Source organism: Diplotaxodon limnothrissa, linkage group LG17 (assembly GCF_057381915.1).
Source record: "Diplotaxodon limnothrissa isolate DT_005_m linkage group LG17, D_limnothrissa_male_GT1.1, whole genome shotgun sequence".
Taxonomy (NCBI): Eukaryota; Metazoa; Chordata; class Actinopteri; order Cichliformes; family Cichlidae; genus Diplotaxodon; species Diplotaxodon limnothrissa.
The window spans coordinates 32,664,338-32,689,131 of NC_140612.1; the positions used below are offsets into that span (position 1 = coordinate 32,664,338).

Consider the following 24,794-nt stretch of genomic DNA (forward strand, 5'->3'; position numbering starts at 1 on the left):
ACGCAGGGAGGGAAACCCCATGAAATATACATTACTCTAGTTGCAAGATCTATGCATCAAAAAATAAAAAAATAAATATTATTTAATGACAATACTGTTTATAGCCACTTTATATTAAATGATTAACCATGTTTTTGTTTTGTTTTTTTGCTTTGTTAAAGCTCTCGTTAAAGTCATTAAAAGAATTTCATTGAATAAAAAAATATTGAAATGATTTCATTTCAATATGCCGTTAACATAATTTGATATTTAATTACATTTTTGGTTATTTTGGATTTGATTAAAGCTATCTTAAATTGTTTGTTTCTTTGTAGTTAGTTAATTTGCTAATATCCATTTCCCTTTTGTATCTATTTTTCCAAAAATTCTCCTATGTCAGTTCCCCAGACTTTGCCAGCTTATGGTTTTTAAACATTTTGCTGTAACTGCTTTCCCTTTTATTACTTTATGATCAAATTTTACTATGAATCATGATCATCAAATAATTAGGGGGCAAAATACCCCCCACTTTTTCAAAACTTCAAACAGGCCAAATCAGCTCAGTCCCTTTCTGCTAGATATGGGCATAAGTGTAATATACTTAAGGTTGAGAGACTGTTAATGTGGAGATCATTCTGGGCTTTGAGAAATTACCACTGACATTTTCCACTATTTTTTCCAACATTATACAGGAATGAATTATGCAAATCAATCAGAAATCAGCTGCAGCCATGTGTCCTTTCACTGTCTTTCCATGTAAGCAGCTTTGGAAGGGAAGTATCCCTTCTTTTGCATACATCTGATTCAACTTCTTCATTCACATTACTGGGATGTATATTGTTAAGATTATTAATTATATGTAGAACTTCTTCATCATTTTATTATTTTGAGCTAATGCAATGAATGCAGGTTTCCAAAAGTCAGGTCTCAACTTCTCACAAGCTTGCGTGTTTCAATTACATGGGAACAAATAACTTCATTCGACTGAACACACAGTGCAGAAGTACTTTGTCTGCTGCAGTTGTAAGAGAAGACGTGGAAGGCATAGTCTGAGCTGAGGCAGGTCATCTAAAGCAGGCCACATCTAAATATAACCCAAACAGCTTAACACACTGCAAAACAAAAACACAACCAGGCTGTGAGCTGGAGACCTCAAGGGGACTTATTCAGATCAACCGGTGAGACCGACTAATATGACTAACATGAAATGCAAGTTAAGGTTGTTGTGTAATTTCCAATAGGACTGCTTTACATTAGCATGCTTATGTCCTGCATGAATAGTGGTGATACCGTGCCAGAAAGTTGCATGCTGTGCAGAAAGCACGATCTACAGACTGATAAGGTTTCTACATTGTATAATTCACCTTCATACTGTACGCGAAACTCCTATTTATGAAAAGAATTCAAGTGCCCCTTTCTCTTGCTTTTGTCTCTACATATAGAAATGGAGGACTTTGAACAGGAGGCCATAAATGAAGACTTGATTGAGTTTGCTATTCGAGAGAGCATTCAAGATGCCTACAAGCTGCCATGCTCAGTGCAAACAGATAGGTATGGAAAACCAAGAAGGGTCTTTAATGTTTATTATTAATGAAAATTGACAGTTAGGTCAATAAGTATTTGGACAATCATATAGATTTTGTAATTTTGCCCGCATACAATGTCACAGTGGTTTTAAATGAAACAATCCAGATGTGATTGAAATGCAGACTTTCAGCTTGAGTAGCATTCCCAGTATGCTTCAGATCACGATCTGTTCTCATTCTGAAGCATCATCCAGTCACTTTTGCAGCATTTGGCTGAATCCGAGCAGAGAATACAGCCCTATGCACATAATTCATCCTGCATCTAACCAAGTCAGAACACTGTTGAGGAGGTAGGCGTACCATTGTCAAAGTCTACAATCAGCAGAATGTAAATACAGAAGGTTTACAACAAGGTGCAAACCACTGGTTATGCTCAAGAACAGGAAGGCCAGATTAAAGTTTGCCAGAAAACATTGAAAAGAGCCTGCACAATTGTGGAAAAAACCAAGATTATATGAACTTTTACTATACTTAACCTGTACTTATGGACCTAACTGTATTGTTAGGAGTTGTTTATGTTCCAAATTAACAAAATTTTAAGGCAATCAGCAATCAAAAGTATAATGAAGCTCTATCATAGTGTTTCCAGAGTAAACGCTTTCATTTTCATAGGAAAAACACAAGTAGTGTGGAGTTTATGAAGATTATGGCAGCCATTCAAAAAGGTAACGTTCCCTTTAATCATGTTTGCCTTTTGCATGCGGCATTAAGCAAAGACGTACAAGGCGGGCGCGCCTACATTTAAACTCACTGTTGGTCATAAATATTAAAAATGTTTCCCTGTGAGTCTCCTTGTGGCTCTTGTTTGTATCTTGGCAGGTGATGTGGATGCACTGCAGGAGCTGTCAGGTTGCGCGTCTGCCTTCAGAGAGAGTGACAGCAGGGGCTGGCTGCCTCTGCACGCAGCAGCTGTGCAGCTGCAGCCAGATGTCCTCCACACAGTGCTGCAGGGTGAGAGTGAAAACCAGTGTGATGTCAGCTTGATCAAACTATTTAGTGGAATGTAAGCTACAATTACTGGAGCAGTGGGCTGAGTAGATTTCCACCTTTAACGCAGTCTTAATGGTGTTCTTGTTGCAGTGTTGGAATCCACCGACCTGACCCTGGAGGAGCAGACGGAGGACGGTGATACGGCTCTGACTCTGGCAGCTGAGGCCGGCCAGGTGGAAAACATCAAGCTACTTCTGAAGCACGGAGCTTCACCGCACAACAACAACAGCAGGAATGAATCACCTCTGCTAATCGGTAGCACAACACACTCAGACAGCTGACACAACACCTTCATTATTATGCTTTTTTTTTATGGAATCATTTTTTGTTTTCCATTTTTGCAGCAGTGAGACAACGCTCATACGACATGGTTCTTTCCCTCATCATGGGCGGGGCCTTCGTAGAGCAGGTGTGTCTCACCAAGTGGAGGGCCATTCACGAGGCAGCAAAGGTGAATGGAGCTGAATCTAAACTCAAAGTTCAGGTTTAAGCACAAAATTTTATTTTTCTCTAGTTTTTATTACCTTTCTTTCCTTCTGTGTTCATGTGTGTCCTATCCCTCACCCCAGGAGGGTTGTGCAGCTATTATGATGCTGTTACTCCGACATGGAGCCAAAATAACAAGCAGAGACGGTCATGGCGTGACACCGCTGGGGATCGCAGCTGAACATGGCAACTCTGAAGTTTTAGACATACTTATACACCACGGTAAAACAGTATATGTTGTATCATGCCTCATAAAAACCTCCTGACGGGTCAGACATTGCTGTATTTTCTCTGAACTCCACTAGGTGGTGATGTGAATGCCCAGGCAAGCAATGGAGACACAGTCCTGTATGATGCAACCGGATCTGGAAACCTGGACTGTGTCAAGCTGCTTTTGGAGCACGGAGCCAACCCAAATGTTGCCAGCTACGCCTGCCAGCTGCCCATCCATAGAGCTGCGTATGAAGGATACATACTGTGAGTTCATGCAACTTTAAGCTCACTCTCAAACCCAATAACATCTGACTACATTCAACAACATTCTAACTAATAATCCCCAAAATAAATAACTTGACCAAAAACACTTTCCTCTAATTTTGCAGCCAATTTGAATGTAAAGCATCTGTCTCCGCAGCTGCAGTGCTTTCTCTGTACTCATCGCCACAAAGAGCCCTCTGTTTATCACTGTTTTTCACTTCTGTCACTGAATAACAGTAGAGCTCACACCACGATCTAATGAACATTTTTGTCTCTGTTCTGTTTTGTGTTTGGCCCCGCTCTCTTCCTGTTTATCTCCCACCCACCTGATCTCTCTCTCCTTCTTTCTCTTCAGAATCCTGAGGACTCTCATCCCTATCACCACAAAGAGAGCTATTCGCCTCTCAGGCCAGAGCCCCGTCCACTCTGCTGCAGACGGGGGGCAGGTTCAGTGTCTAGAGCTGCTTATCCAGAAGGGTTATGATGTCAACGCCCTGCTACATGCACACATCTCTGGTACGAATCAGCTGGATGCGCACGTGCACACAACATCAACTCAGGCCATTTAGTTATCATAGTGAGTTTCTAAATTATGCAGGACTAAAGCGGTACACGCAAATACACACATTCGGTAAATGCAAAGATGCACGCACATGCAAAAAACAAGTGCAGATGAAAACATCTCTTCAGTGACTGTGAAGGGTGCTTCAGCCCCCATCACTGATAAAGTTGTGGTTCATATTTGCGACATTGCACTGCAAAAAATGCAAATCAGTGTGAAGTTTATCCATCTGAACACAGGACTAAACATCTATACACTGGACTACAGGGAGTGCAGAATTATTAGGCAAGTTGTATTTTTGAGGAATAATTTTATTATTGAACAACAACCATGTTCTCAATGAACCCAAAAAACTCATTAATATCAAAGCTGAATGTTTTTGGAAGTAGTTTTTAGTTTGTTTTTAGTTTTAGCTATTTTAGGGGGATATCTGTGTGTGCAGGTGACTATTACTGTGCATAATTATTAGGCAACTTAACAAAAAACAAATATATACCCATTTCAATTATTTATTTTTACCAGTGAAACCAATATAACATCTCCACATTCACAAATATACATTTCTGACATTCAAAAACAAAACAAAAACAAGTCAGCGACCAATATAGCCACCTTTCTTTGCAAGGACACTCAAAAGCCTGCCATCCATGGATTCTGTCAGTGTTTTGATCTGTTCACCATCAACATTGCGTGCAGCAGCAACCACAGCCTCCCAGACACTGTTCAGAGAGGTGTACTGTTTTCCCTCCTTGTAAATCTCACATTTGATGATGGACCACAGGCTCTCAATGGGGTTCAGATCAGGTGAACAAGGTGGCCATGTCATTAGTTTTTCTTCTTTTATACCCTTTCTTGCCAGCCACGCTGTGGAGTACTTGGACGCGTGTGATGGAGCATTGTCCTGCATGAAAATCATGTTTTTCTTGAAGGATGCAGACTTCTTCCTGTACCACTGCTTGAAGAAGGTGTCTTCCAGAAACTGGCAGTAGGACTGGGAGTTGAGCTTGACTCCATCCTCAACCCGAAAAGGCCCCACAAGCTCATCTTTGATGATACCAGCCCAAACCAGTACTCCACCTCCACCTTGCTGGCGTCTGAGTCGGACTGGAGCTCGCTGCCCTTTACCAATCCAGCCATGGGCCCATCCATCTGGCCCATCAAGACTCACTCTCATTTCATCAGTCCATAAAACCTTAGAAAAACCAGTCTTGAGATATTTCTTGGCCCAGTCTTGACGTTTCAGCTTGTGTGTCTTGTTCAGTGGTGGTCGTCTTTCAGCCTTTCTTACCTTGGCCATGTCTCTGAGTATTGCACACCTTGTGCTTTTGGGCACTCCAGTGATGTTGCAGCTCTGAAATATGGCCAAACTGGTGGCAAGCGGCATCTTGGCAGCTGCACGCTTGACTTTTCTCAGTTCATGGGCAGTTATTTTGCGCCTTGGTTTTTCCACACGCTTCTTGCGACCCTGTTGACTATTTTGAATGAAACGCTTGATTGTTCGATGATCACGCTTCAGAAGCTTTGCAATTTTGAGACTGCTGCATCCCTCTGCAAGATATCTCACTATTTTTGACTTTTCTGAGCCTGTCAAGTCCTTCTTTTGACCCATTTTGCCAAAGGAAAGGACGTTGCCTAATAATTATGCACACCTGATATAGCGTGTTGATGTCATTAGACCACACCCCTTCTCATTACAGAGATGCACATCACCTAATATGCTTAATTGGTAGGCTTTCGAGCCTATACAGCTTGGAGTAAGACAACATGCATGAAGAGGATGATGTGGACAAAATACTCATTTGCCTAATAATTCTGCACTCCCTGTATATATGTAGAGCAATATGCAAAGTCAATGCTTGGTGATGTTGGGATTTTCTAAAGTGATGAAGTTTCCAGTCCTCTTAAAAAAGTCGTTTATATTTGTAAGCACAAGTACTGTAAATGCTGCAGAGAACTACGGGGACCTCAGGAAGACTCCTCTCTACTTCGCTGTGTCCAACGGTGATGTGACCTGTTCGGAGAGGTTGCTGGCGGCTGGCGCGAGAACTGACCTGGATCCACTGCGATGCATACTGGTTGCTATACGTGCTGAGAGGTAAATAACGTATGTACATACAGTGCTGTAAAAAAGTATTTGCCCCCTCCTGATTTTTTTGTCACACTTGCATGTTTCCTATCGTCACACATTTTAAAATTAGACAAAGCTAACCCGAGTAAATACAAAGTACAGTTATTTAACAATGATTTAATTTATTAAGGGAAAAAGCTGGTCCAACCAATCTGGCCCAGTGTGAAAAAGTAATTGCACCTGCTTGGTGCAATTCAACTGTAATTAACTATATTTTTTATAGAAAGCTGAATTTAGTCACTATTCACTATTCAAACCCAGGCCCGATTATTACCTACTGAATGAGGAATTTGTGTGAAAAAGTAAAGGAGGCTAAAAGATCTCAAAAATCAGCTCATTGTTTTAAAATTTAAAGAAACTTAAGAACAGATGAGAAACAAAATCATTGCTATATATCAGTCTGAAAAGGCTTACAAAGCCTTTGTAAAGCCAACATTTCCTGGAGTGCTTGGCCTACCAATATTACTCCAATAATTATGTCATGTTTACCAAAATGTGGCCTAGTCAAAGCCAACCACTTATTAGATTTAAAGGACAATTACTGTGTAAAATATTTAGTGTTTACACAGGTTACCTCTGTCTATTATCTGAAACATGCTCACAGGCAGTGTGACAAATACAGGTCAGGTCAGGAGACAACTGAGGAAGCTTCGCCCCAGAAAGGCAGCAGGCCCAGACAAGGTGTGTCCTAGGATGCTAAAGGCGTGTGCTGCTGAACTTGGGGAGCCGCTACAACGAGTCTTCAACCTCAGTCTGCGACTGGGGAGAGTGCCCGCCCTATGGAAGACATCCTGCATCGTCCCGGTCCCCAAAAAGAACCGGCCCAATGAGCTGAATGACTTCCGACCGGTGGCACTGACGTCACATCTTATGAAGACTCTAGAGCGGCTCTTCCTCAACCTCCTCCGACCACAGGTACAACATGCCCAGGACCCACTACAGTTTGCATACAAGGCGGGTGTCGGAGTGGAGGATGCCATCCTGTACCTCCTACACAGAGCCCACTCACACCTGGATGGGGGAAAAGGCACGGTCAGGATCCTGTTTCTTGACTTTTCCAGTGCCTTTAATACCATCCGGCCCTGTATGCTTCAAGAAAAACTGAACAGGATGGAGGTGGACCCCTGCCTGGTGGCTTGGATCTCCGACTACCTCACCGACAGACCACAGTACGTCAGGCTGAAGGACATCACGTCTGACACAGTGGTCAGCAGCACAGGAGCACCACAGGGAACTGTGCTGTCCCCTCTTCTCTTCACCCTGTACACCTCTACAACTCTGAATTATGCCACATTCAGAAGTTTGCAGACGACACAGCCATCATGGGGTGTATCTGGGATGATCAGGAAGAGGAGTACAGAAGTCTGGTGAGGAACTTTGTCGCATGGAGTCACACAAACCACCTGCAACTCAACACCTCAAAGACTAAGGAACTGGTTGTGGACTTCGGGAGGTCTAGAGCAGGTCCACTGCCGGTTCAGATAGAGGGGGAGGAGGTGGAGGTGGTCAACAAGTACAAGTACCTCGGGCTGTGGGTGGACAATAAACTGGACTGGTCATGCAACACAGAGCACCTGTATAAAAAAGCCCAAAGCCGACTGTACTTCCTCAGGAGGCTGAGGTCTTTTAACATCTGCAGGAAGCTCCTGAGGATGTTTTACCAGTCAGTGGTTGCTGGAGTACTTTTCTATGCTGTGGTGTGCTGGGGGAGCAGCACAGCAAAGAGGGACTCATCCAGGCTGGAGAAACTGATCAGGAGGGCTAGCTCTGTGGTCGGCATGAAGCTGGACACTCTGGTGACAGTGGCAGAGAAAAGGACATTAAAGAAACTGATGGACATTATGGACAATGCCAGGCATCCTCTGCACACGGCCATTAACAACCAGAAGAGTCTGTTCAGTGACAGGTTGCTTCTCCCAAAGACAAGAACTAACAGACTTAAAAACTCCTTTGTCCCACACGCCATCAGACTGTTTAACTCCTCTCTGGAGGGGAGAGGGAGGGGAAACAGGAGGACAAAGGAGGGAACAACTAAGCTGTAGTGCCTCTTCACCTCACTGTACAATACCTTTTGTGCAATACTTTTGTAAATAGTCAACAGTGCAATAGACTCAATACTTGAAATGTGCAATTCACTTGTATTTTTATTTTTATTCCTATTTATTCTATTTATCCCCTTCGTATATTTTATTTATATTGTCTCTGTATTTATATATATGTGTGTGTGTATAACTCTGTAACTTCTGTCGGTGCTGTGCTTTTTTGGAAATCGAATTTCCCAGAGGAACCCACCCGAGGGATTAATAAAGTTCTATCTTATCTTAAATATGCAAAACAGTAAGAAATCAGGAAGTACGATTAGGCAAATATTTTTTTAACATCACTATAAATGTAATTTGACTATACAGTACATGTAATTTCTGACTATTATCATTTCTGGTATTGGCAGCGCTGTGTTACAGCAGAGGCATTAAAATCTTCTTTTTTTATTTCTGTAACCAGGTTCGACTTGGTGGAGCTGTTGCTGTCCCATGGAGCAGAGGTTAACTGTTATTTCAGAGTGATCAGCAACACGGTGTTCCCCACAGCACTGCAGTACTGCTTCAGAGACCACGTCATGCTGCGATTGCTGCTCAACAGTGGATATCACGCTTACAAGCACGTATACCTGCTGTGAAATTAGTCGATATTCGATTTATTTACAGAGGATATGTAGTTCAGATTCATCAATTTCATTATCGGATTTTTGCAACCGTACAGGTGTTTCCAGTGCGGTCATGGTGACAGTGAAGAATTGGATAGTACCTGGACTGAGCTGCATAACCAAGCCTATCAGATTTACAGTCAACCGAAAGTCATCTCAGTAAGAGACACTACAGGCAGACACACAGACCATCTGTTAGCTAACCTCTACAATATGTCACTTCCCTTTTCTTTTCTTTTTCAGTTCTGTGAGTTTGTGTCAGTATCATGCCTTGCTCACGTTGTAGGCAAAGTGGTAAGGATGCTACTGGACTACGTCAGCCATGTCAGCATTTGTTTTAAGCTCAGACAAATCCTGCAGAGGAGGCCGGAGTGGGATGAGATTTCTGACATACTGGGTAAAACTGCAGAGACAAGTCTGTAGATAAGAAAAACGTGCAAAACATGCACTCTAAAGCAGAGAAAAACATGACATTTTGAAAAGTGATTTAAAAAGCTGGAGGTTATGTGTGTTTCTGTGTCCAAAGGGAAGCCACGGTCTCTGCAGCACTTGTGTCGACTGGTAATCAGAAGTCACATGAGCCTCAGGACCTTGAATGACCCTGAAACTATGGCTGCTGGTCCCTTCCCCCCAAGGCTGATGAACTACCTGACCTACAGAGAGCGTGACCTGTACGGTGACCTGTTATCTGTGTGAAACACGTTTTATTTATACATGTGACTAAAGTGTGAAAACAGCCAAAGTGCTCATTTAATGCAATACCTTATTTCAGTTGTTTTTTTACAGACTGAATTAAAAACCAAAAAATGAATGTCTAGTATATGAAATAGATGTCCCTCACACAAGTGTTTCAGTTCATGCATGAGGAGAGCTGAGCAAGTGTGACCTGGTCCTGGACCTTTGCAGGGTGACGTGTGTTAAACCTTGGATGCACGAGTGACTGGACCCAACATTCTTCCATAAGTGGGTCAAAAATGGCCTGTGTTAATTATGCCGCTTTTGTTATTGTGATTAAAAATAATCATTTGTGTTATATTTTATACTATATTTTGGTTCAGACAAGAATGATTTGATGTTTGAAATATTTTTTTCACATTTTGAAAATCGGAAATGAAAAAAAAAAATACAAACCAGCAACAGAACAATGTCAACATCCATTTTGTTTGTGTGTCGGTATGAGAGATACTTCCTCTCTTTATATTTTCTTTGTCCTCCTGTCTGTATGAAGTTTTGACCTATTTCTGGCTGTAATCCCTTCACACAGGTACATTGATTTTGTCGCACTGACTGCTGACTTTATGATCTTCGTTACTTGGATCTGAAATCTTGTTGTCTTCGATTGGCTTTTTTTCCTGGGGCCCAGTTGTGACTTTTGTCACTGTGATTGTGGTTTGCCGTTGGGAGCAACCTTCCAGCCGGCTTCTCATATGTGATGCAGCAAGCTCCTTTGAGAGCTCGGTGAGGAGTTGCGATACCAGATACCAATGTGAAGCTGCACCACAGCACCATGGGCCACCTCTGTGTTTTACACTGGCAGGTGTAGGTGCCAACAAACCGTGGAATGTGATTAATTGTGTTTTTTTTTTTAATCCTTTCTGGTATTTTCCTCCATGCCGTACCGCTGAATGCAAACTCTGTGCTGTAAACCTCTTCAGAAGACACTGCACAGGAGGCAACATTATCTGTGGTGATGTTGCGTCTTGTCTTTTTGAACCTAGTGCAAAACTGCTGGACCGGGATTTCCCCCAGATTCTGAACTTCTTCCCCTGACTGTCTCCCAATACAAACCCGTCCAGTTCTTGCATAGGGGATGCATGCATCACAGACTCAGAAGAACTTTTGGCTATGACAAGCTTGTTTGGCATCTACTGTAGAAATTTGAACCTCCCCCTGAACAGCACAAGCTGTTTATCTACAGTGACACAATCACTGTAAATGGTAAATGTGTGCTGCCTGCTAGTTCTTGCTGTTTAAAATAATCTTCTTAACGTGTTACACTCTTTGTGTTCAATAAAATATATTTTCCTGACAGTCGCAGTTGACAATAATCAAAGGTTCCCATGAAATTCCATAGGAAATGATTACGGGTATTTTCTGGCCCACTTATGGAAGCTTGGGGTAGTAACACAAAAACTAAAACTTTGTACATGTATAAAAGGTAAGTTAAAAATGTCATTGGCGTAATATCAAAAACACTTTTTTAAGGAATAGTTGGAACATGAAATTATAACAACTTTTCATTAATTAGATATTGCAAGGAAAAGACCACACCAGATCCTTTTTGACCCACTTATGTGTCTAAGGGTTAACAAAATCTCAAGCCCACATGGCCATTAAAGAGATGACGGGTAAACCTCGCATTAATTGTTTCATCCTTCTTTTTTAGTGTCTTGACAATCTGGTGTCTTAAAATGTAAACATAAAAGTCATAATATCAGTGAAATATAATAAACTGACATTTACAAAGTTGTGTAACCTCTGTGTCTTTATGATCTGATGACATCCAATTACCAAAGAATGAATTTATTGTTTTCTATTTGAGTTAATAGTCAGGAGTCTGTGCACAACCAAAAGAAAAGAAATCAAACGAAATCAATTCTTGCAACTGATATTTTTTAAAACCAAAACTTTTAAACAAAACGAGGTTTAGTATTAGTGGACATTAGTGAATGAAGAGACAGAATCTGTGGTGAGCACTCTACTGAATTTAAAGCCTGATTTCATGACCAGTAATACCCACTGTTCACCCCCTAACACAGCTTAATTTTCCTCTAGGTTTGAATTATTGGGAGGTATTGAAAGGCGGGATCTGAGTATCTCAGATCTCTTTCTCATTACTTTCATATATTTTTTTAGTAAGTATACAAAACATACAAGTTTCATTATATAATTTTTCAAGGGATCTTATATGTGTTTTCACTCTTGTATGCTTTTCATACAAGTTTCATACAAGACAGATAAAAACTTTATAAGATTTATATATATCTTTTCCATATGGGTAAGAACACCATCTTCCACATTGCAAGGGTCCTCCCCATGTCCCCAAGGGAGAGCCCAGCCACCTTTTGAAGGAATCTCAGTGGCCACTACCCAAAACTTGTGGCTAATAAAATATATGTTACATTTTAGGTCCCATTTCTTTGGTGGGTAAACCAACTAAAGTTGGCAGAATTCAATATAAATAAGGCTTTTGTCCCTCACTCAATATGTTTATCTACTATTTTATGTGTTTATAAATTCATCAAGACTGGCATAAAAGAGAAAGAGAACTTTTTGCTGAAGGATATGTAGCGGCCAAGCCTGTGCCGTTTTTTCAACTATATGTCATGCGTCTTACTTCTTGTGTTGACTATATTCTGAGCCCAGTTGGCTATAAACAAAGGTTACAGACTACTACATTGACAGGACACATGGTCTCTGAGCTCACAGGCTTTTTGTGTCTCTGCCTCTCAGAGCAGCACCTCCCAAAAAAAGATGCTGCATCATGGTGCCTACACTTTAGTACGTTCCCCTCTGATCCCTCTCTTAAGGCCTGAACAGCAGCTGTGGAGATTAGAGAGGAGAGGCCACGGACACACACGGAGGATCTCCGTCACATAAACTCGGTTGGCCAGGACAGATCTGGTTCAGACTGGAGTGGGCTTCAGTGGCAGAAGACTGGATCCAGAATATGCCGACAACTTTTTTCTTTGCCATTAAGGACCTGAATTAACTTTGAATTTCTACTAGTTTCATAGTGGACCGTATCTTTTGTTGGAATTTCCAATCCCAAGCGTCTTCATTTTGGGGTCTACACCAGATCATAAGCAAATCAAGAACCGGCCTGTCTGCATTTCTGTCACTTCTGTGCTTATCACACTTTGGCCATGAGCTGTTTTGGGTATCGTCGAGAGCTGAGTAAGTATGAAGACCTTGATGAAGATGAGCTTTTGGCTTCTCTCAGCGCCGAGGAGCTGGCTGAGTTGGAAAAGGAGCTGTCGGACATCGATCCTGATGCCAATGTGCCCATAGGACTCAGACAGCGAGACCAGACAGATAAGACCCCGACAGGCACCTTCAGCAGAGAGGCTCTCATGAAGTACTGGGAGAACGAGACACGTAGACTGCTGGAGGATGAGTTAGGTGGAGCAAGTCCAAAACTGGTTAGTGTTAACATTTATTTTATTTTTATGTTTTGGTTCTGGTGTTCTATTAGTTTTGCTAAAGAACAGAGTAACTTAAAGTAACATTATTACAAATTCTTCTAGTAAGACGCTGTCCATATCACATGATCCTGCTAGCATTTCAAGATTTTATTAACTGTATTAGTCTAAAGAGCTTGGAAAGAAAAGCATCTGGACTTCTTTAGGTTGCTTGAAGACATTTCACCTCTCATCCGAGAAGCTTCTTCAGTTCTAAGGTCAAATGGTGGACAGTCCCAGATTTAAGTCCTAGCGGACTGTCCCCCAAGAGGGTCATGAACCCCCTGTTGATCCTCTACCTAGATCTGACCTTAGAACTGAAGAAGTTTCTCGGATGAGAGGTGAAACGTCTTCAAGCAACTTAAAGAATCCAGACGCTTTTCTTTCCAAGCTCTTTAGACTACGATGGTCTGGATGACTGAGAACCTTCACAGACATTAACTGTATTAAAATACAGGATGAAGAACAGGAGGAGGACTGTGTGACAGAAGAAACCAGTGAAGGAGAAGAGGACAAAGATGATGAAAATGAGAAGGAGCAAAAAAAGAATGAAAAACAAAGTGAGGAAGAAGAGGAAGCAGAGAACAGTGATGAAGAAGAGGAAGAAGAGGAAGAAGAGACGGAGAGTGAAGAAGAACCTGTAACAGAAGAGGAGGAAGAAGAGGACGAGGAGGAAGAAGAGCAAAATAATAAATCAAAACCTGAACCGTCAAAAAATTCAGGGCAGGTGACGTCGTGGGCCGAGAACCTAACCCTACTCAAGCCCCAGAGGGTGGAGCCTATTAGGCGGACTCCTCCTCCTCCTCCTCCACCACCTGCTGACCCGAACACCACTGGAAACCCAACTGTAGTCGATGACGCTCTGCAGCGAGTGCTTAGAAATGACTCTGAACTCACTGAGGTTAATCTCAATAATATAGATGACATCTCACAGGTACAAATAAAATTCTTTCATAACAAACTAATTTCACAAAATATCTTCACCAACATGTCACAGGAAATGCAGATAACTATGGTTATGATAACAATAATAACAATTAGCTGCTGACTAAGAATTGCATGAATCACAACATTAGGTTCATTTAGGTTTTGATCCTTCTGTGTGTTGCTTCACTTGTGTTATCATAAGGCAATCAAACAAAACAGGTTTGCAATCAGCTCTATCGTGAGTTAAACAAATTTGTGACTTTGTGAAATTTAAATCTATAAGCCTTGTTTCCAAATCCAGCAGTTTTGCTCAACTTTTAGCTAAATTTCACAACCTGGCAGATGAAGATACAGGAAGTTCTTTACAGGACACTTTGCAGGCCTTTTTAGCAAAAAGGAAAGAACTGAGCAAAATGCTAATCAGCTATCTTCCGATGATGACTACATTTTTTAGCAGCTTTTTAAATTTTATCCACATTAGCATCCTAGAAACGAAGTCATGAGATGATCACGTTAGTTTCCAAATTATTTCTCATTGACTAAAATAGATGCTTGCAGCTGTCACCCTGGCTGAGGCTGGCAAGTCCAAACCACCCATGAGATTCAGGGGTCGGCAATCGATTTTCCTAAGGAACCACATTAAAAACTGAATGTGTTGGAAGGTTTGGAGTGGTGTGGCTTTCCAAAACAGTCCCAGTTTCTCATGTGCTCTAAAATCGGTGTTTGATGCTAAAGCCATTCTGGTGGGTTGCACAATAGAAGCAGGAAAGTTACTCATACAAGTTGCGGCTAATTTTAGTATTGTTGTAACAGCAGCTTGGGACCAAGGCTTTGTGTCAGTGTGGTAAACACTGGCCTTTCTGAAGTGTCAGATGACTTCAGGAATGTCCTGGCGTCTATGTGGTGGTGGCAGTGCTGAAGGGAACAGAATCATATTATCTTTCACTTTTTATAATGCTCTGTGCTTCGAGGTTCTGATATGTCTGAAGAATATAAATACTAATAATTTACTTCTCAGGAAACTCTCATCCGATTTGCTGAAGCATTGAGGTCAAACACACACGTGAGAACCTTCAGCCTCGCAAACACTCGAGCTGACGACCACGTGGCTCTGGCCATTGCTAAGATGCTAAAGGAGAACTCCTCCATCATCAGCCTGAATATAGAGTCTAACTATGTGTCTGGAAAAGGCGTGATGGCTCTGGTTCAAGCACTACCAGGAAACAACACCTTGACGGAGCTCAGGTTTCATAACCAGAGGCACATGTGTGGAGGACAGGTTGGATTTCTTCCTTCTCATTCCTATTCTGTGTCTGTGCTGTGCTAATGACATCATGACATCATCATGAGCAAACACGTCTTGCAGGTGGAAATGGAGATGGTGAAAATTCTGAGGGAAAACTACACCTTGATCAAACTGGGTTACCAGTTCAACCTACCTGGGCCGAGAATGAGCATGACAGGGATCCTCACCAGGAACCAAGACCGCCAGAGGCAGAAACGGCTGCAGGAGCAGAGGCAGCAGCAGCAGAACCAGCAAGGGGCACAAGAAGGAGCTGTTAACCCCAGAACCACTGCACTGGTTTGCAGCTTTACTTTGTCTAGCTGGACAGCATCCCGCACCCCACTTATACTAAAATTTATACTGACTTTACTGTTTTCAAAGTTCTTATTTTTGTGAAAAGGAGTAAGATCTTCATCATAAATGTTAACTCCAGAGCTGACGATCACTCCAAGGTCATCATTGACACCAAACTACAGAAGGAAAACTGGGGATGCTAGAATAATAAGGAAATTTAAAAGAGAATGTAAAAATTAAATAAACACAAAAATCTCCTGAAATCTCATTAAAATGTTCCCTGATGGCTTTATGATTTCAATCAGAAGTCATATTTAATAGGTCATGGTATTTATTTTGCAAATTATGTCCAATTTTAGAGTAAAATAAGCAATAAATCAGGGTATTGTTGAGGGTGTAGCTGCCTTGTTATTGATAAATTGCTATGTCATCAGTCTGCAGTGATGTCACAGTCTGATACTACTCATTTTCGACACCTAGTTCAAAAACAAAAAAACAACTCCCTTTTAAAAGTTGGACGTCACTAACCCCTGGGTGAATGAATTTTTGGCCATTTATTATATACGTATTTTTATTTTTCACAGTTCCTCTACAATGCTAAATGAACACCTGCTCAAACTTTAATGCGCACCCTTTCACCTGCACAGCTTTTCCAGAAATATTACTTTTTCTGTTTATCCATTTATTTGTCTATGCGCCTTTCTCTGCCAGCAGAGAGGAACGCCAAGTTCATCACCTTACAGCTCACCCAGGGCCTCTCCCTGGTCCTCACCTAAACTGCCCCGAAACGACCTGGCTAAAAAACAGACACCCCCTGCGCCACCTCCTCCCCCACCTCCACCCCCGCCTCCTCCGCCACCTCCTCCTCCACCTCCTCTCCCGCAGCAGGAGAAGAAAAAGCCCACGAGGATGATTGCAGAGGTTATCAAGGCGCATGAAGCGGGCAAGAAAAAGACGGTGAAAACAAAAGGGAAGAAGGGGAAGAAGGGGAAGGTGTCGGGCAATGATGAGACAAACGGCATCCTTAAGGAGCTCAAAAATGCCCTTAGGCCAGTGTCGGTAGAGAGGAGAGGGGAGGAGGGCAGCAGGCCATCAACACCAATGAGGTCAGCCCATGATCAGCTGATGGAGTCCATCCGCAATAGCAGCATGCGCAATCTGAAACGGGTAAGTGGTGTTAAATTGATGTTTTTCTAGCCCCAAATTTGCTTCTAATTACTAATAGTCACATTAAAAGTTGTAGCAGACTGAAACTTGATTATTTAGAAGTGCACTCAGCCAAACATTGTGTGAGGTTAGAGTGCTTCGAGCTTTAGTGTGAGAAAAGTTCAAAATTCAACACTCAAGCAGAAACACAAGCAGACGAGCAGAGCTCTTGAAGCAAAATTGCAGAGTCTCTCGAAAGCAAACTGAACAAGCGGGGAGTTTAATTTAGATGTGTATGCACAGAGTCAGCGGTGTCTGAGTCATCTCTGTGGCTGACATGCTATGTTCTGTCTGTAGAGGGTAGGCAGGCAAAAGGCTACTTGCTGCCATCCAGCACTTTGGCGTGATCACAACGCTTTTACAGCCAGTAAATAATAATGACGGCCAAACAAGTCAAGTATTTTTATCTTGAAGAGGCAGATTAACTGATATGGAGGAAAATATAATAGGACAAACAAGAGGGAACTGCAAATGAACCCATCTGGACTTTGTTTTTCTGCTATTATTCTGAGAGCTAAACTATTTTTACCTCCGAGAAAAGAGATGCTTTTGAAGCTTTATTACAGCTCTTCACATTGTTAGAGTGGAAAATTAGCTCTGCCCTCAGATAGCAGGGTCTCCAAGTGTAGCTGTGAAATTCCAGCCACTTAATGCAGGTATTTATAGAAACTGTTGACTGAAACTTAGATAAAGACAGACACAACACCTTACCAGAACACAACACGGACCAGCAACACACATTTAACACATCTACTGACACCAGCGAGGACATTACGCACATCACTGATGCATAGGGTTGCCAACCGTCCCTTAAAAAACGGAATCGTCCCGTATTTAGAAACAAAAGTACACGTCCCGTATTGAGCTAATAAGGGACGCACTTTGTCCCGTAATACAGTGAGAATCAAAAGTAGTCTATAAATGTTTATGGAATTAACGCTTTGTTTGAAAACATAATTCCCAGCCCCTCTCCTGCTTTGTGACCAATGAGCTGACAGCACACTTATGACAATTCAGATTACCGCTCATCTCATTGGTCGAGGAAAGGTCGCTTGCGGAGAAAATACCGGAAGACAACAGATGACCACAACAAGAAGCATGGCCAACAGGGAAACAAACGCCGACACTGCGGTGCAAGTCTCGGACGACAGTACACCTAAAGCTGGGCAGACACTGTGCGATTTTTTCAGTCACGTTATTCAGCTCCTGCTCAAACTGCACGATTGACTCGCAGGGGTTAGAAGTTGGTAGGTCACGATGCAGGGTCTCACACTATACCGCCCGATGCTCTGATGCGACCCGAGTGCTCACACTGTGCCTCCATAACATGAAGGTTATAACAGAAAATCTGTCGCTCTCCCTGTCTTTCACTCACACAGACACACAAACCACCACCATCAACTTTGCTAAATTGCTAATGAAAAACATGATCAGGCAGCTGTGATTGAGCAGCAATGTAGATCCAACTATTTTAACGGTTGTTGTGGTCGTGATAATTTTGTGATGCCACATCGAAAAGGCTCGGATGAGCTTTCCAAAGTTCTACAAGTTGTGCCTCCATCGCTTGTGTCCAGATCACACGCTGCACAGCCGTGCTGCTCCATCTTTTTCACCGACGTTTACGTGTTTGCGCGTGAGCAGTGTGAGCGGCTCACGAGCGATTGATGATCGGGAGCTGCTCGAGGTGTTAATCGCTTCTCGTTACCCCACGTATACTACACGATGCACGATGAAGGCCAAAATCGGGCCGATCACCAAATCAGTCGCACGACTCAAAAATCGTCTCAAAATGGACCAAAGATCGCACAGTGTGAGCCCAGCATTAGAGCAGCAATATTTGTTCGCTCAGAGAAAGAAAAAAAGGCTGCAAAAGCACAGGGAGGAATGGGAAAAGGGAAACACCTGGCTGGAAAAGGTCACCATAACACCTATAAAGCGCACTGCACTGTGTGCCGGCGCACTTTTTCCATAGGCATGCTTCTAATGGTGGGCACATGAAGAACATGAGGGGCGTGAAAGCTCGGGGAACCCTTAACCAATTTCTTGTCCACCAGGCCACGGCAGAAGCAGATATGGTATGTAAACACTGGTTTGTTTTTTAAACCCTCTGGTTAAGGTTAATATGGGCATGTGCAGTGAATATCAGCGCTATGTGGCCAGAAGTGTGATAATATAATTTATTTTGTGTAATAAACAACTGCAAGGATAGATGATTACAATAAATAGATGACTAATACATAAAAGTAATACATAGATGAATAATGATGATGAGTTAAGGTGCGTAATCATGGGAACAAGCGGGTTTACAAACAGGAGCAGCTGATTAGCATTAGAAAAGCTGAAATAATACCTCAACTGAAGCCAATTGTACTAAATGCACTATATGTGCGCTGTTACAAGAATATTTTTCGTTCTATTGCTTTCTATTAATTTATATAATTTTAAGTTAAGCAGGACAGAGTTCTTTTAAAGAAAGATTTACTTATATTCTCAAAAGTTAAGCATGACAGGCTTCTGTTTAAGAAAGAGACCTGTTTTACTGTGTTAATGTTGTCATTTTGAGCTAAAAATAAATAGCTAAATGATCATTTGTTTCACATGTGTTCATATCACAAAGAATATGCATCTGCTTAAATCAAATTCAAGTCAAATGGTTAAAAAATAATTTCACACACACAAAAAAGAGCTACCACAATGGGAAGGGTGAAGACAACTAGGTTGCCCGGCCCTGGCCACGAGGTGTCCCTTATTTATTTTTCAGGGAGTTGGCAACCCTACTGATGCAATGCTCCAGTTTGTGTTAGTCAGAAATCATAATGACACAATGAAAATGCTGTATCCTGCTATTACAACTAGGAAAATAGTTCATCAATGGTAGCCAATGCATCTGGGTGATGAATCTAATAGATGTAGCTAGCTAGCTTAGCATTAGACTGGGGAAGGGAGAAAACATTAGCTAATGTACAATAACAAAAATTTCATAAATATGTGAACCGATAAAATTACTTGTCGTCATGAGTTGACCCCTAGATTGCTTTAGATGCTAGCAGGTTGCCGCCATAGCCTATAGTGTGCGTGAAAGACAGCAATTTGTCTGCAAACACTTGCTAACTACTTACCGGGTGGTGGCAAACCTTGAAAAAGTGCAGCGCAAACTGGAAACAGAGAACGTTCGCCTTCAAAGTAAAAGTTGTGCATCCAACAGATTATAAAAGGTGGTTTACAGTTTGCGTGGGACTCTTCACAGTTTCACTACTGCTTGTGGAGTAGTTGGCAAGTGTTTGCAGACAAGGTGGCATCTGCCATGGAAAACAGGCAATCTGGTAGTGACCAAAACAACTTCAAGGACGTTTTTGCCAAATGGTTGGGGAATAAACATTTTTGCCCAGGCATCCAACCACCGTGCTTTCTTGCTTGATTTGGGTCAAACAAAATGTCAGAGAGATGAAAGTCACGTGGTGAGCAGTAATGTGCATTAATACCTCCTAGCTTGATTATATCATTGTCTTTTCCAGGTGGAAGTCCCTCGTCATCTACGATAAAAGTGTCATAAAAGACATCATCTTGTTATCATTTGGATACTGATGACGATGGACTGACCGACGGTGGTGAATGATGACAGGTGAAAACTTGGGTTTTCTAAGGAGGCCGACGTGAATTCTTACTCATAAAAAATACACTGGAAATTTGCACTGCAATGACAGCTTTACATTTTAAAAATGTTGAATTTGTTTTTTTTAAGTATTCACAATAGGAATTAGGTACATGGCATTTGTATTTTAATTTGTGGAAGGAGTGAACTAATTTGTTTACTGACAAGTTTTCTAAATCGCTGTTTCCTTAACTGTAAATATGATTTGTTGTGGTTGAACTGATTTAAATATAGCTAAATATAGCCACCTGCTGTTTACAATACCACTTGTGGAAGGATGCAGACTCTTTTCTGACTCTTTGGTTTCTGGATGAGCTCCATTTGAAAGAAAGGGGTCAGGCTGTTAAAGGGAAGAATGCAGTCAGTCCCACGGAGCCACTGTTTTTGTGTTTATCAGTGAGTCAGCTTACTGGTCAAGCGCCACTGATGCATATTCCCACTTCAACACACTCACAATACACCCACTCAAGATAACACGCATTAAAGCAAGGCTTTTGCGCTCTTTGAACAATTCACAGTGCATGACAAGCGAAGAAACTACGCAAACAAGCGTGATTAAAAATTTTATAATATCAAATAAAAACCGATGAGCCCCATATTTGTTCAGCCCGGTGAATGCCAGTGAATGGCACAGCCTATGACCAGTAGCCTAGCTTGGGACGACTAATGACAACTAATGTTTGCTAATGTTAGCCACCTTTAAATAACTTTTTGTAAGTACCAGCTGTTTTTTAGCAGTGTGTGCTGAAATGTATTTTTTGGATGTGTGTTACTTTCTAACAGTTGGTGTTTCTTTTAAGCTACACTGAGTTTCTCCAGAGGTTTTGCTTTTTGGATAAGCTGCCATTGTAAACAAGAACGTGCTCTTCATGACTTGCCTGGTTAAATAAAGGTTCAGTTGACTCACTACACCATTTTGTGGTACAAAGTGGTATTGCACAAATGTCCAGGCCTAGTTCAACTTCAGCTGATATCACTTCAACTCAACATGCAGATGTTTGAGATATAAAGTTATAGAGCAGCTTTAGTTAACTTTGGAAGGTTTTAATCCTCTGAGGTGTAAGTCATCATAACCTTAACCTTACCCAATAAACCCTGTTGAATAGATTTTTTTTTTAACGTTTTGAATAAGAAATAGAATAGATTTGACGCATGTCTGTAATTCAATTCAATTCAATTTTATTTATATAGTGCCAAATCACAACAACAGTTGCCTCAAGGCACTTTATATTGTAAGGTAGACCCTACAATAATACATACAGAGAAAAAAACACCCAAATCAAATGACCCCCTATGATCAAGCACTTTGGTGACAGTGGGAAGGAAAAACTCCCTTTTAACAGGAAGAAACCTCCAGCAGAACCAGGTTCAGGGAGGGGCAGCCATCTGCTGCAACCGTAAAAAGGATGATTTCTGTTTATCTTGATTTGAAGACTCGGGAGAGCATTTTAATAAAAATAAGAGGTGGCATCATGAAAGTAACAATAAATATTTTTAAATGCAGGAATTTATTGTAATCCTCCGTAAATTTAAAAGAATAATACTAATACAGTGCAAAAGTGGCATAAGTACATTCACCAGTCACTTTGTGAGGTATATCTGACGTGTACTAGACTGAACTCCCTTTTAGAACACTGCCTCAGTTCTCAGTGGTATAGATTCAAAAACCTGCTGGAAACATTCCTCAGAGATTAATAGTCCATATAGATAGTCCATATTAACTGTCAGCATCGCACGGCTGCAGGTACACATCCATGATGCGAATCTCCTCTACCAGACCCCAGAGGTGCTCTATTAGCTTCTATCTGACTGTGGGGGCCGTTTTAGTACATAAACTCATTGTCATGTTCAAGAAACCAGATTATCTGAGCTTTGTGACATGGCAACAGTATCCTGCTGGAAGCAGCCATCACAAGATTGGTAGACTGGGGTCATAAAGGGATGAACAAAGGGCAGAATGGATCCATTCTTTAAGGTTGTTTACACCAGAGTCTGATCCTACCATCCGGATGGCGGAGCAGAAATTGAGATTCATGAGAGCAGCCAATGGGTTTTCCAATATTCTATTATCAAATTTTGAGAGCATCAGTTTCCTGCTTTTAGCTGACAGGAATGGTACCTAGAGTGGCTTCTGCTGTTATAGCCAATGTACTCCAAGTTTCAGTTAAATGCATGCAGAGATGCTCTTTTGCATTTGGCTGTAACAAGTGGTTTTTGAGTTACTGTTGCCTTCCTATGACCTCAAAGCAGTTTGACTATTCTCCTCTGACCTCTAACAAGAAGGTTCTCTCATCCAGAGAACTGCCACTCACTAGATGTTTTGACCTCTTTTGGGTTACTTATATTACCTCTCTTCCCCATTCTGATCCTCAGTTTGAACTTTATCAGGTTGTGGTATGCCCTGTTAGAGCAGTCACACTGACATGATAGTCAGGTGCTAGTGAGATGACAAATCAGACATGGAAAGAAGGAATGACGTGTCAAGAAGAAGATCATATGAGGTGGGGGATGAGAGTTGAGAGAGTGAAATCAAGAGACTGAGAATTGTGATCTATTAGTGTCAGCCATCCTAATCCTGGTCTTGTGTTTGTTTATATGTCTTGGAAGAGTTCCCCAACTCCTAAATCCACAGAACAGCTGTTCAAAGACAGCAGTGTCAGGCCCTGAGAGGTGGCAACGGCCAGAAAACTACAGATTTGATCAGGACCGACAGTCTCCAAAGCACCAGTCACTTGATCATTGGGTTTATTGTGCATCAGAAGGCTTAGGTTTCAACATTCAAGATTCAAATTTGCTGAAAAAATATGTTTTTTATTTCACATATAGCCACTGAGTCTGAAGACTTCTTCTCATTGGTGGAAGACAGGATGGAAGACATAAAACGTATTTCAATAAGCTCACTACATTGCACAAATTTGCACAAATGAAAGCTGCAGAAGTTGCAACAATAATCTAGATGTGAGAAGTCTGAATATAGTTAAACTGGGCTCCTATGGAGGGGACTATTTATACTGGAAACCATTCTATCAGTGGCATCCGATGCACAGCAGCTCAGTATACACAATACTAGCTAAGTGTCCTGCAGTTTAAAAAAAAGAAACAACTTCCTCTACTCAAGCACAGCACTTTGTCATGTCTGTCAAGCTGTAAATAGAGGCATTCTTCCATAAAAATCATCGATAAAGAGCAGAGACTTCCTGCTTGTAGATGCACTCAGGGTGGTCACTACACTATCCCATATGGAATTCTTGCCATGATTTTAAGGATGTACACTGGGTTTAATGCTCTGCAGAGAATTTTAAAACCCTTTTCTGAACCACAAAAAATGTTAAGCAGGCAAGTTTACATGTATCACATATTTTGCCAAAGCCACACATAACCCAGAGCTGTTAGGCCTCTGAGTCACAACATTCGGGTTGTTTGAAATATTAACATAGGCAGCTACTGCTGCTGTTAGAAGAGTACAGTTAACTATTACAATGATGAACTCCATTGATAAAATGTCAGTGGTGAGTCAGGGGTGAGCAGCATTTTATTTTTCGTAGGGTCAAAAGCTGACACACGTAGTGCCGAATTATGTTAACGTGGTAGATTATTTTACAATAGACTATTTACTATCGCAGAAAGGCTGACTGTTTAAGGAACACTTTTTAAAACACTTTTATGTGTTATGTGCCAATTCTGATATCCCCGTGTTGGCTTTGTTCTATATCATTATAACAGTGTCGCTCCAGGATCAACTTACCAAGAAATTAGCTAATGGTTTTAGCTTTTTCCACCAGATCTCAAACTTATGACATCACAAGAACGTGATTGGTCAGTGGCTTTTAATCTTTTAATCTGGCTTTCAATGCTGAACCAACATTATTATGATATAGAAACAACACCAATACGGGGATATCAGATACACCGCATTTAGCTGTGCTGTCACTGTGTACAACAATCTGTGGGTTGATGGATGGGAGTATCAAATTTAACCTTTGATCAAGGAATTATATTGGCATAAATATAATTGAGTAATTTATCCAGTTTGTCTCACTGGCCAATGAACTTGCCCAACATCCTTTTTGTTTTTTCAATAAACTGGCTCAGGGTCATTGAAATACTAGTTACAGTGAAAGTGGTAAGGACATATTTAGTGGTCCTCTGCATTCACTAACTGAAAAATTCCATATTCAAAGGAAGAAAATGACATAATATCTTTGAAAGCATTCCCATTAAACACACAAAAACTTCACAGAAGTGCTTCTGCTTATATAAAAGCTTTTTCTCTCTTTGTGTGTGCTGGTCTCTGTGGAAGTAGTCTATCAAAGTAGGAGCACACTGATGGAAAGTGC

General features: G+C 41.4%; 2 protein-coding genes across 6 annotated transcripts; both read left to right on the forward strand.

Annotated features, from left to right (window-relative positions):
- The first annotated feature begins 1,085 nt into the window (after positions 1 to 1,085).
- Positions 1,086 to 11,361, forward strand: asb15b (ankyrin repeat and SOCS box containing 15b). 2 transcript variants are annotated; one of them, XM_085376271.1, is made up of 14 exons: positions 1,086 to 1,157; positions 1,422 to 1,530; positions 2,178 to 2,230; positions 2,385 to 2,516; positions 2,646 to 2,810; positions 2,900 to 3,006; positions 3,125 to 3,263; positions 3,347 to 3,518; positions 3,874 to 4,034; positions 6,031 to 6,175; positions 8,711 to 8,866; positions 8,969 to 9,071; positions 9,156 to 9,309; positions 9,439 to 11,361. In XM_085376271.1, exons 2-14 carry the CDS (start codon positions 1,424 to 1,426, stop codon positions 9,606 to 9,608), a joined length of 1,764 nt encoding a protein of 587 aa, XP_085232397.1. In that variant the 5' UTR covers positions 1,086 to 1,157; positions 1,422 to 1,423; the 3' UTR covers positions 9,609 to 11,361. The 2 variants fall into 2 exon arrangements, with proteins under 2 accessions (XP_085232397.1, XP_085232398.1); XM_085376272.1 differs by having other exon boundaries at positions 8,711 to 8,859; positions 8,962 to 9,071.
- A 1,093-nt stretch (positions 11,362 to 12,454) lies between these two features.
- lmod2b (leiomodin 2 (cardiac) b) lies at positions 12,455 to 22,271 on the forward strand. 4 transcript variants are annotated; one of them, XM_085375800.1, is made up of 6 exons: positions 12,455 to 13,054; positions 13,551 to 14,027; positions 15,039 to 15,299; positions 15,387 to 15,602; positions 16,311 to 16,766; positions 20,321 to 22,271. In XM_085375800.1, the coding sequence occupies exons 1-6, from the start codon at positions 12,779 to 12,781 to the stop codon at positions 20,345 to 20,347; spliced, it is 1,713 nt and encodes a 570-aa protein (XP_085231926.1). In that variant the 5' UTR covers positions 12,455 to 12,778; the 3' UTR covers positions 20,348 to 22,271. The 4 variants fall into 4 exon arrangements, with proteins under 4 accessions (XP_085231926.1, XP_085231928.1, XP_085231925.1 ...); XM_085375802.1 differs by having other exon boundaries at positions 16,314 to 16,766; XM_085375799.1 differs by lacking the exon at positions 20,321 to 22,271 and having other exon boundaries at positions 16,311 to 18,997.
- Positions 22,272 to 24,794: the final 2,523 nt, after the last annotated feature.

Excerpts from the sequence above, each read along its gene's own strand:
- lmod2b (XM_085375799.1), top strand. The coding sequence starts at position 12,779 with ATGAGCTGTTTTGGGTATCGTCGAGAGCTGAGTAAGTATGAAGACCTT. Across the intron at positions 14,028-15,038 it reads ATATAGATGACATCTCACAG|GAAACTCTCATCCGATTTGC; the intron begins GTACAAATAAAA and ends TTTACTTCTCAG. Across the intron at positions 15,300-15,386 it reads GGCACATGTGTGGAGGACAG|GTGGAAATGGAGATGGTGAA; the intron begins GTTGGATTTCTT and ends CACGTCTTGCAG.
- asb15b (XM_085376271.1), top strand. The coding sequence starts at position 1,424 with ATGGAGGACTTTGAACAGGAGGCCATAAATGAAGACTTGATTGAGTTT. Across the intron at positions 2,231-2,384 it reads TATGGCAGCCATTCAAAAAG|GTGATGTGGATGCACTGCAG; the intron begins GTAACGTTCCCT and ends GTATCTTGGCAG. Across the intron at positions 3,264-3,346 it reads AGACATACTTATACACCACG|GTGGTGATGTGAATGCCCAG; the intron begins GTAAAACAGTAT and ends GAACTCCACTAG.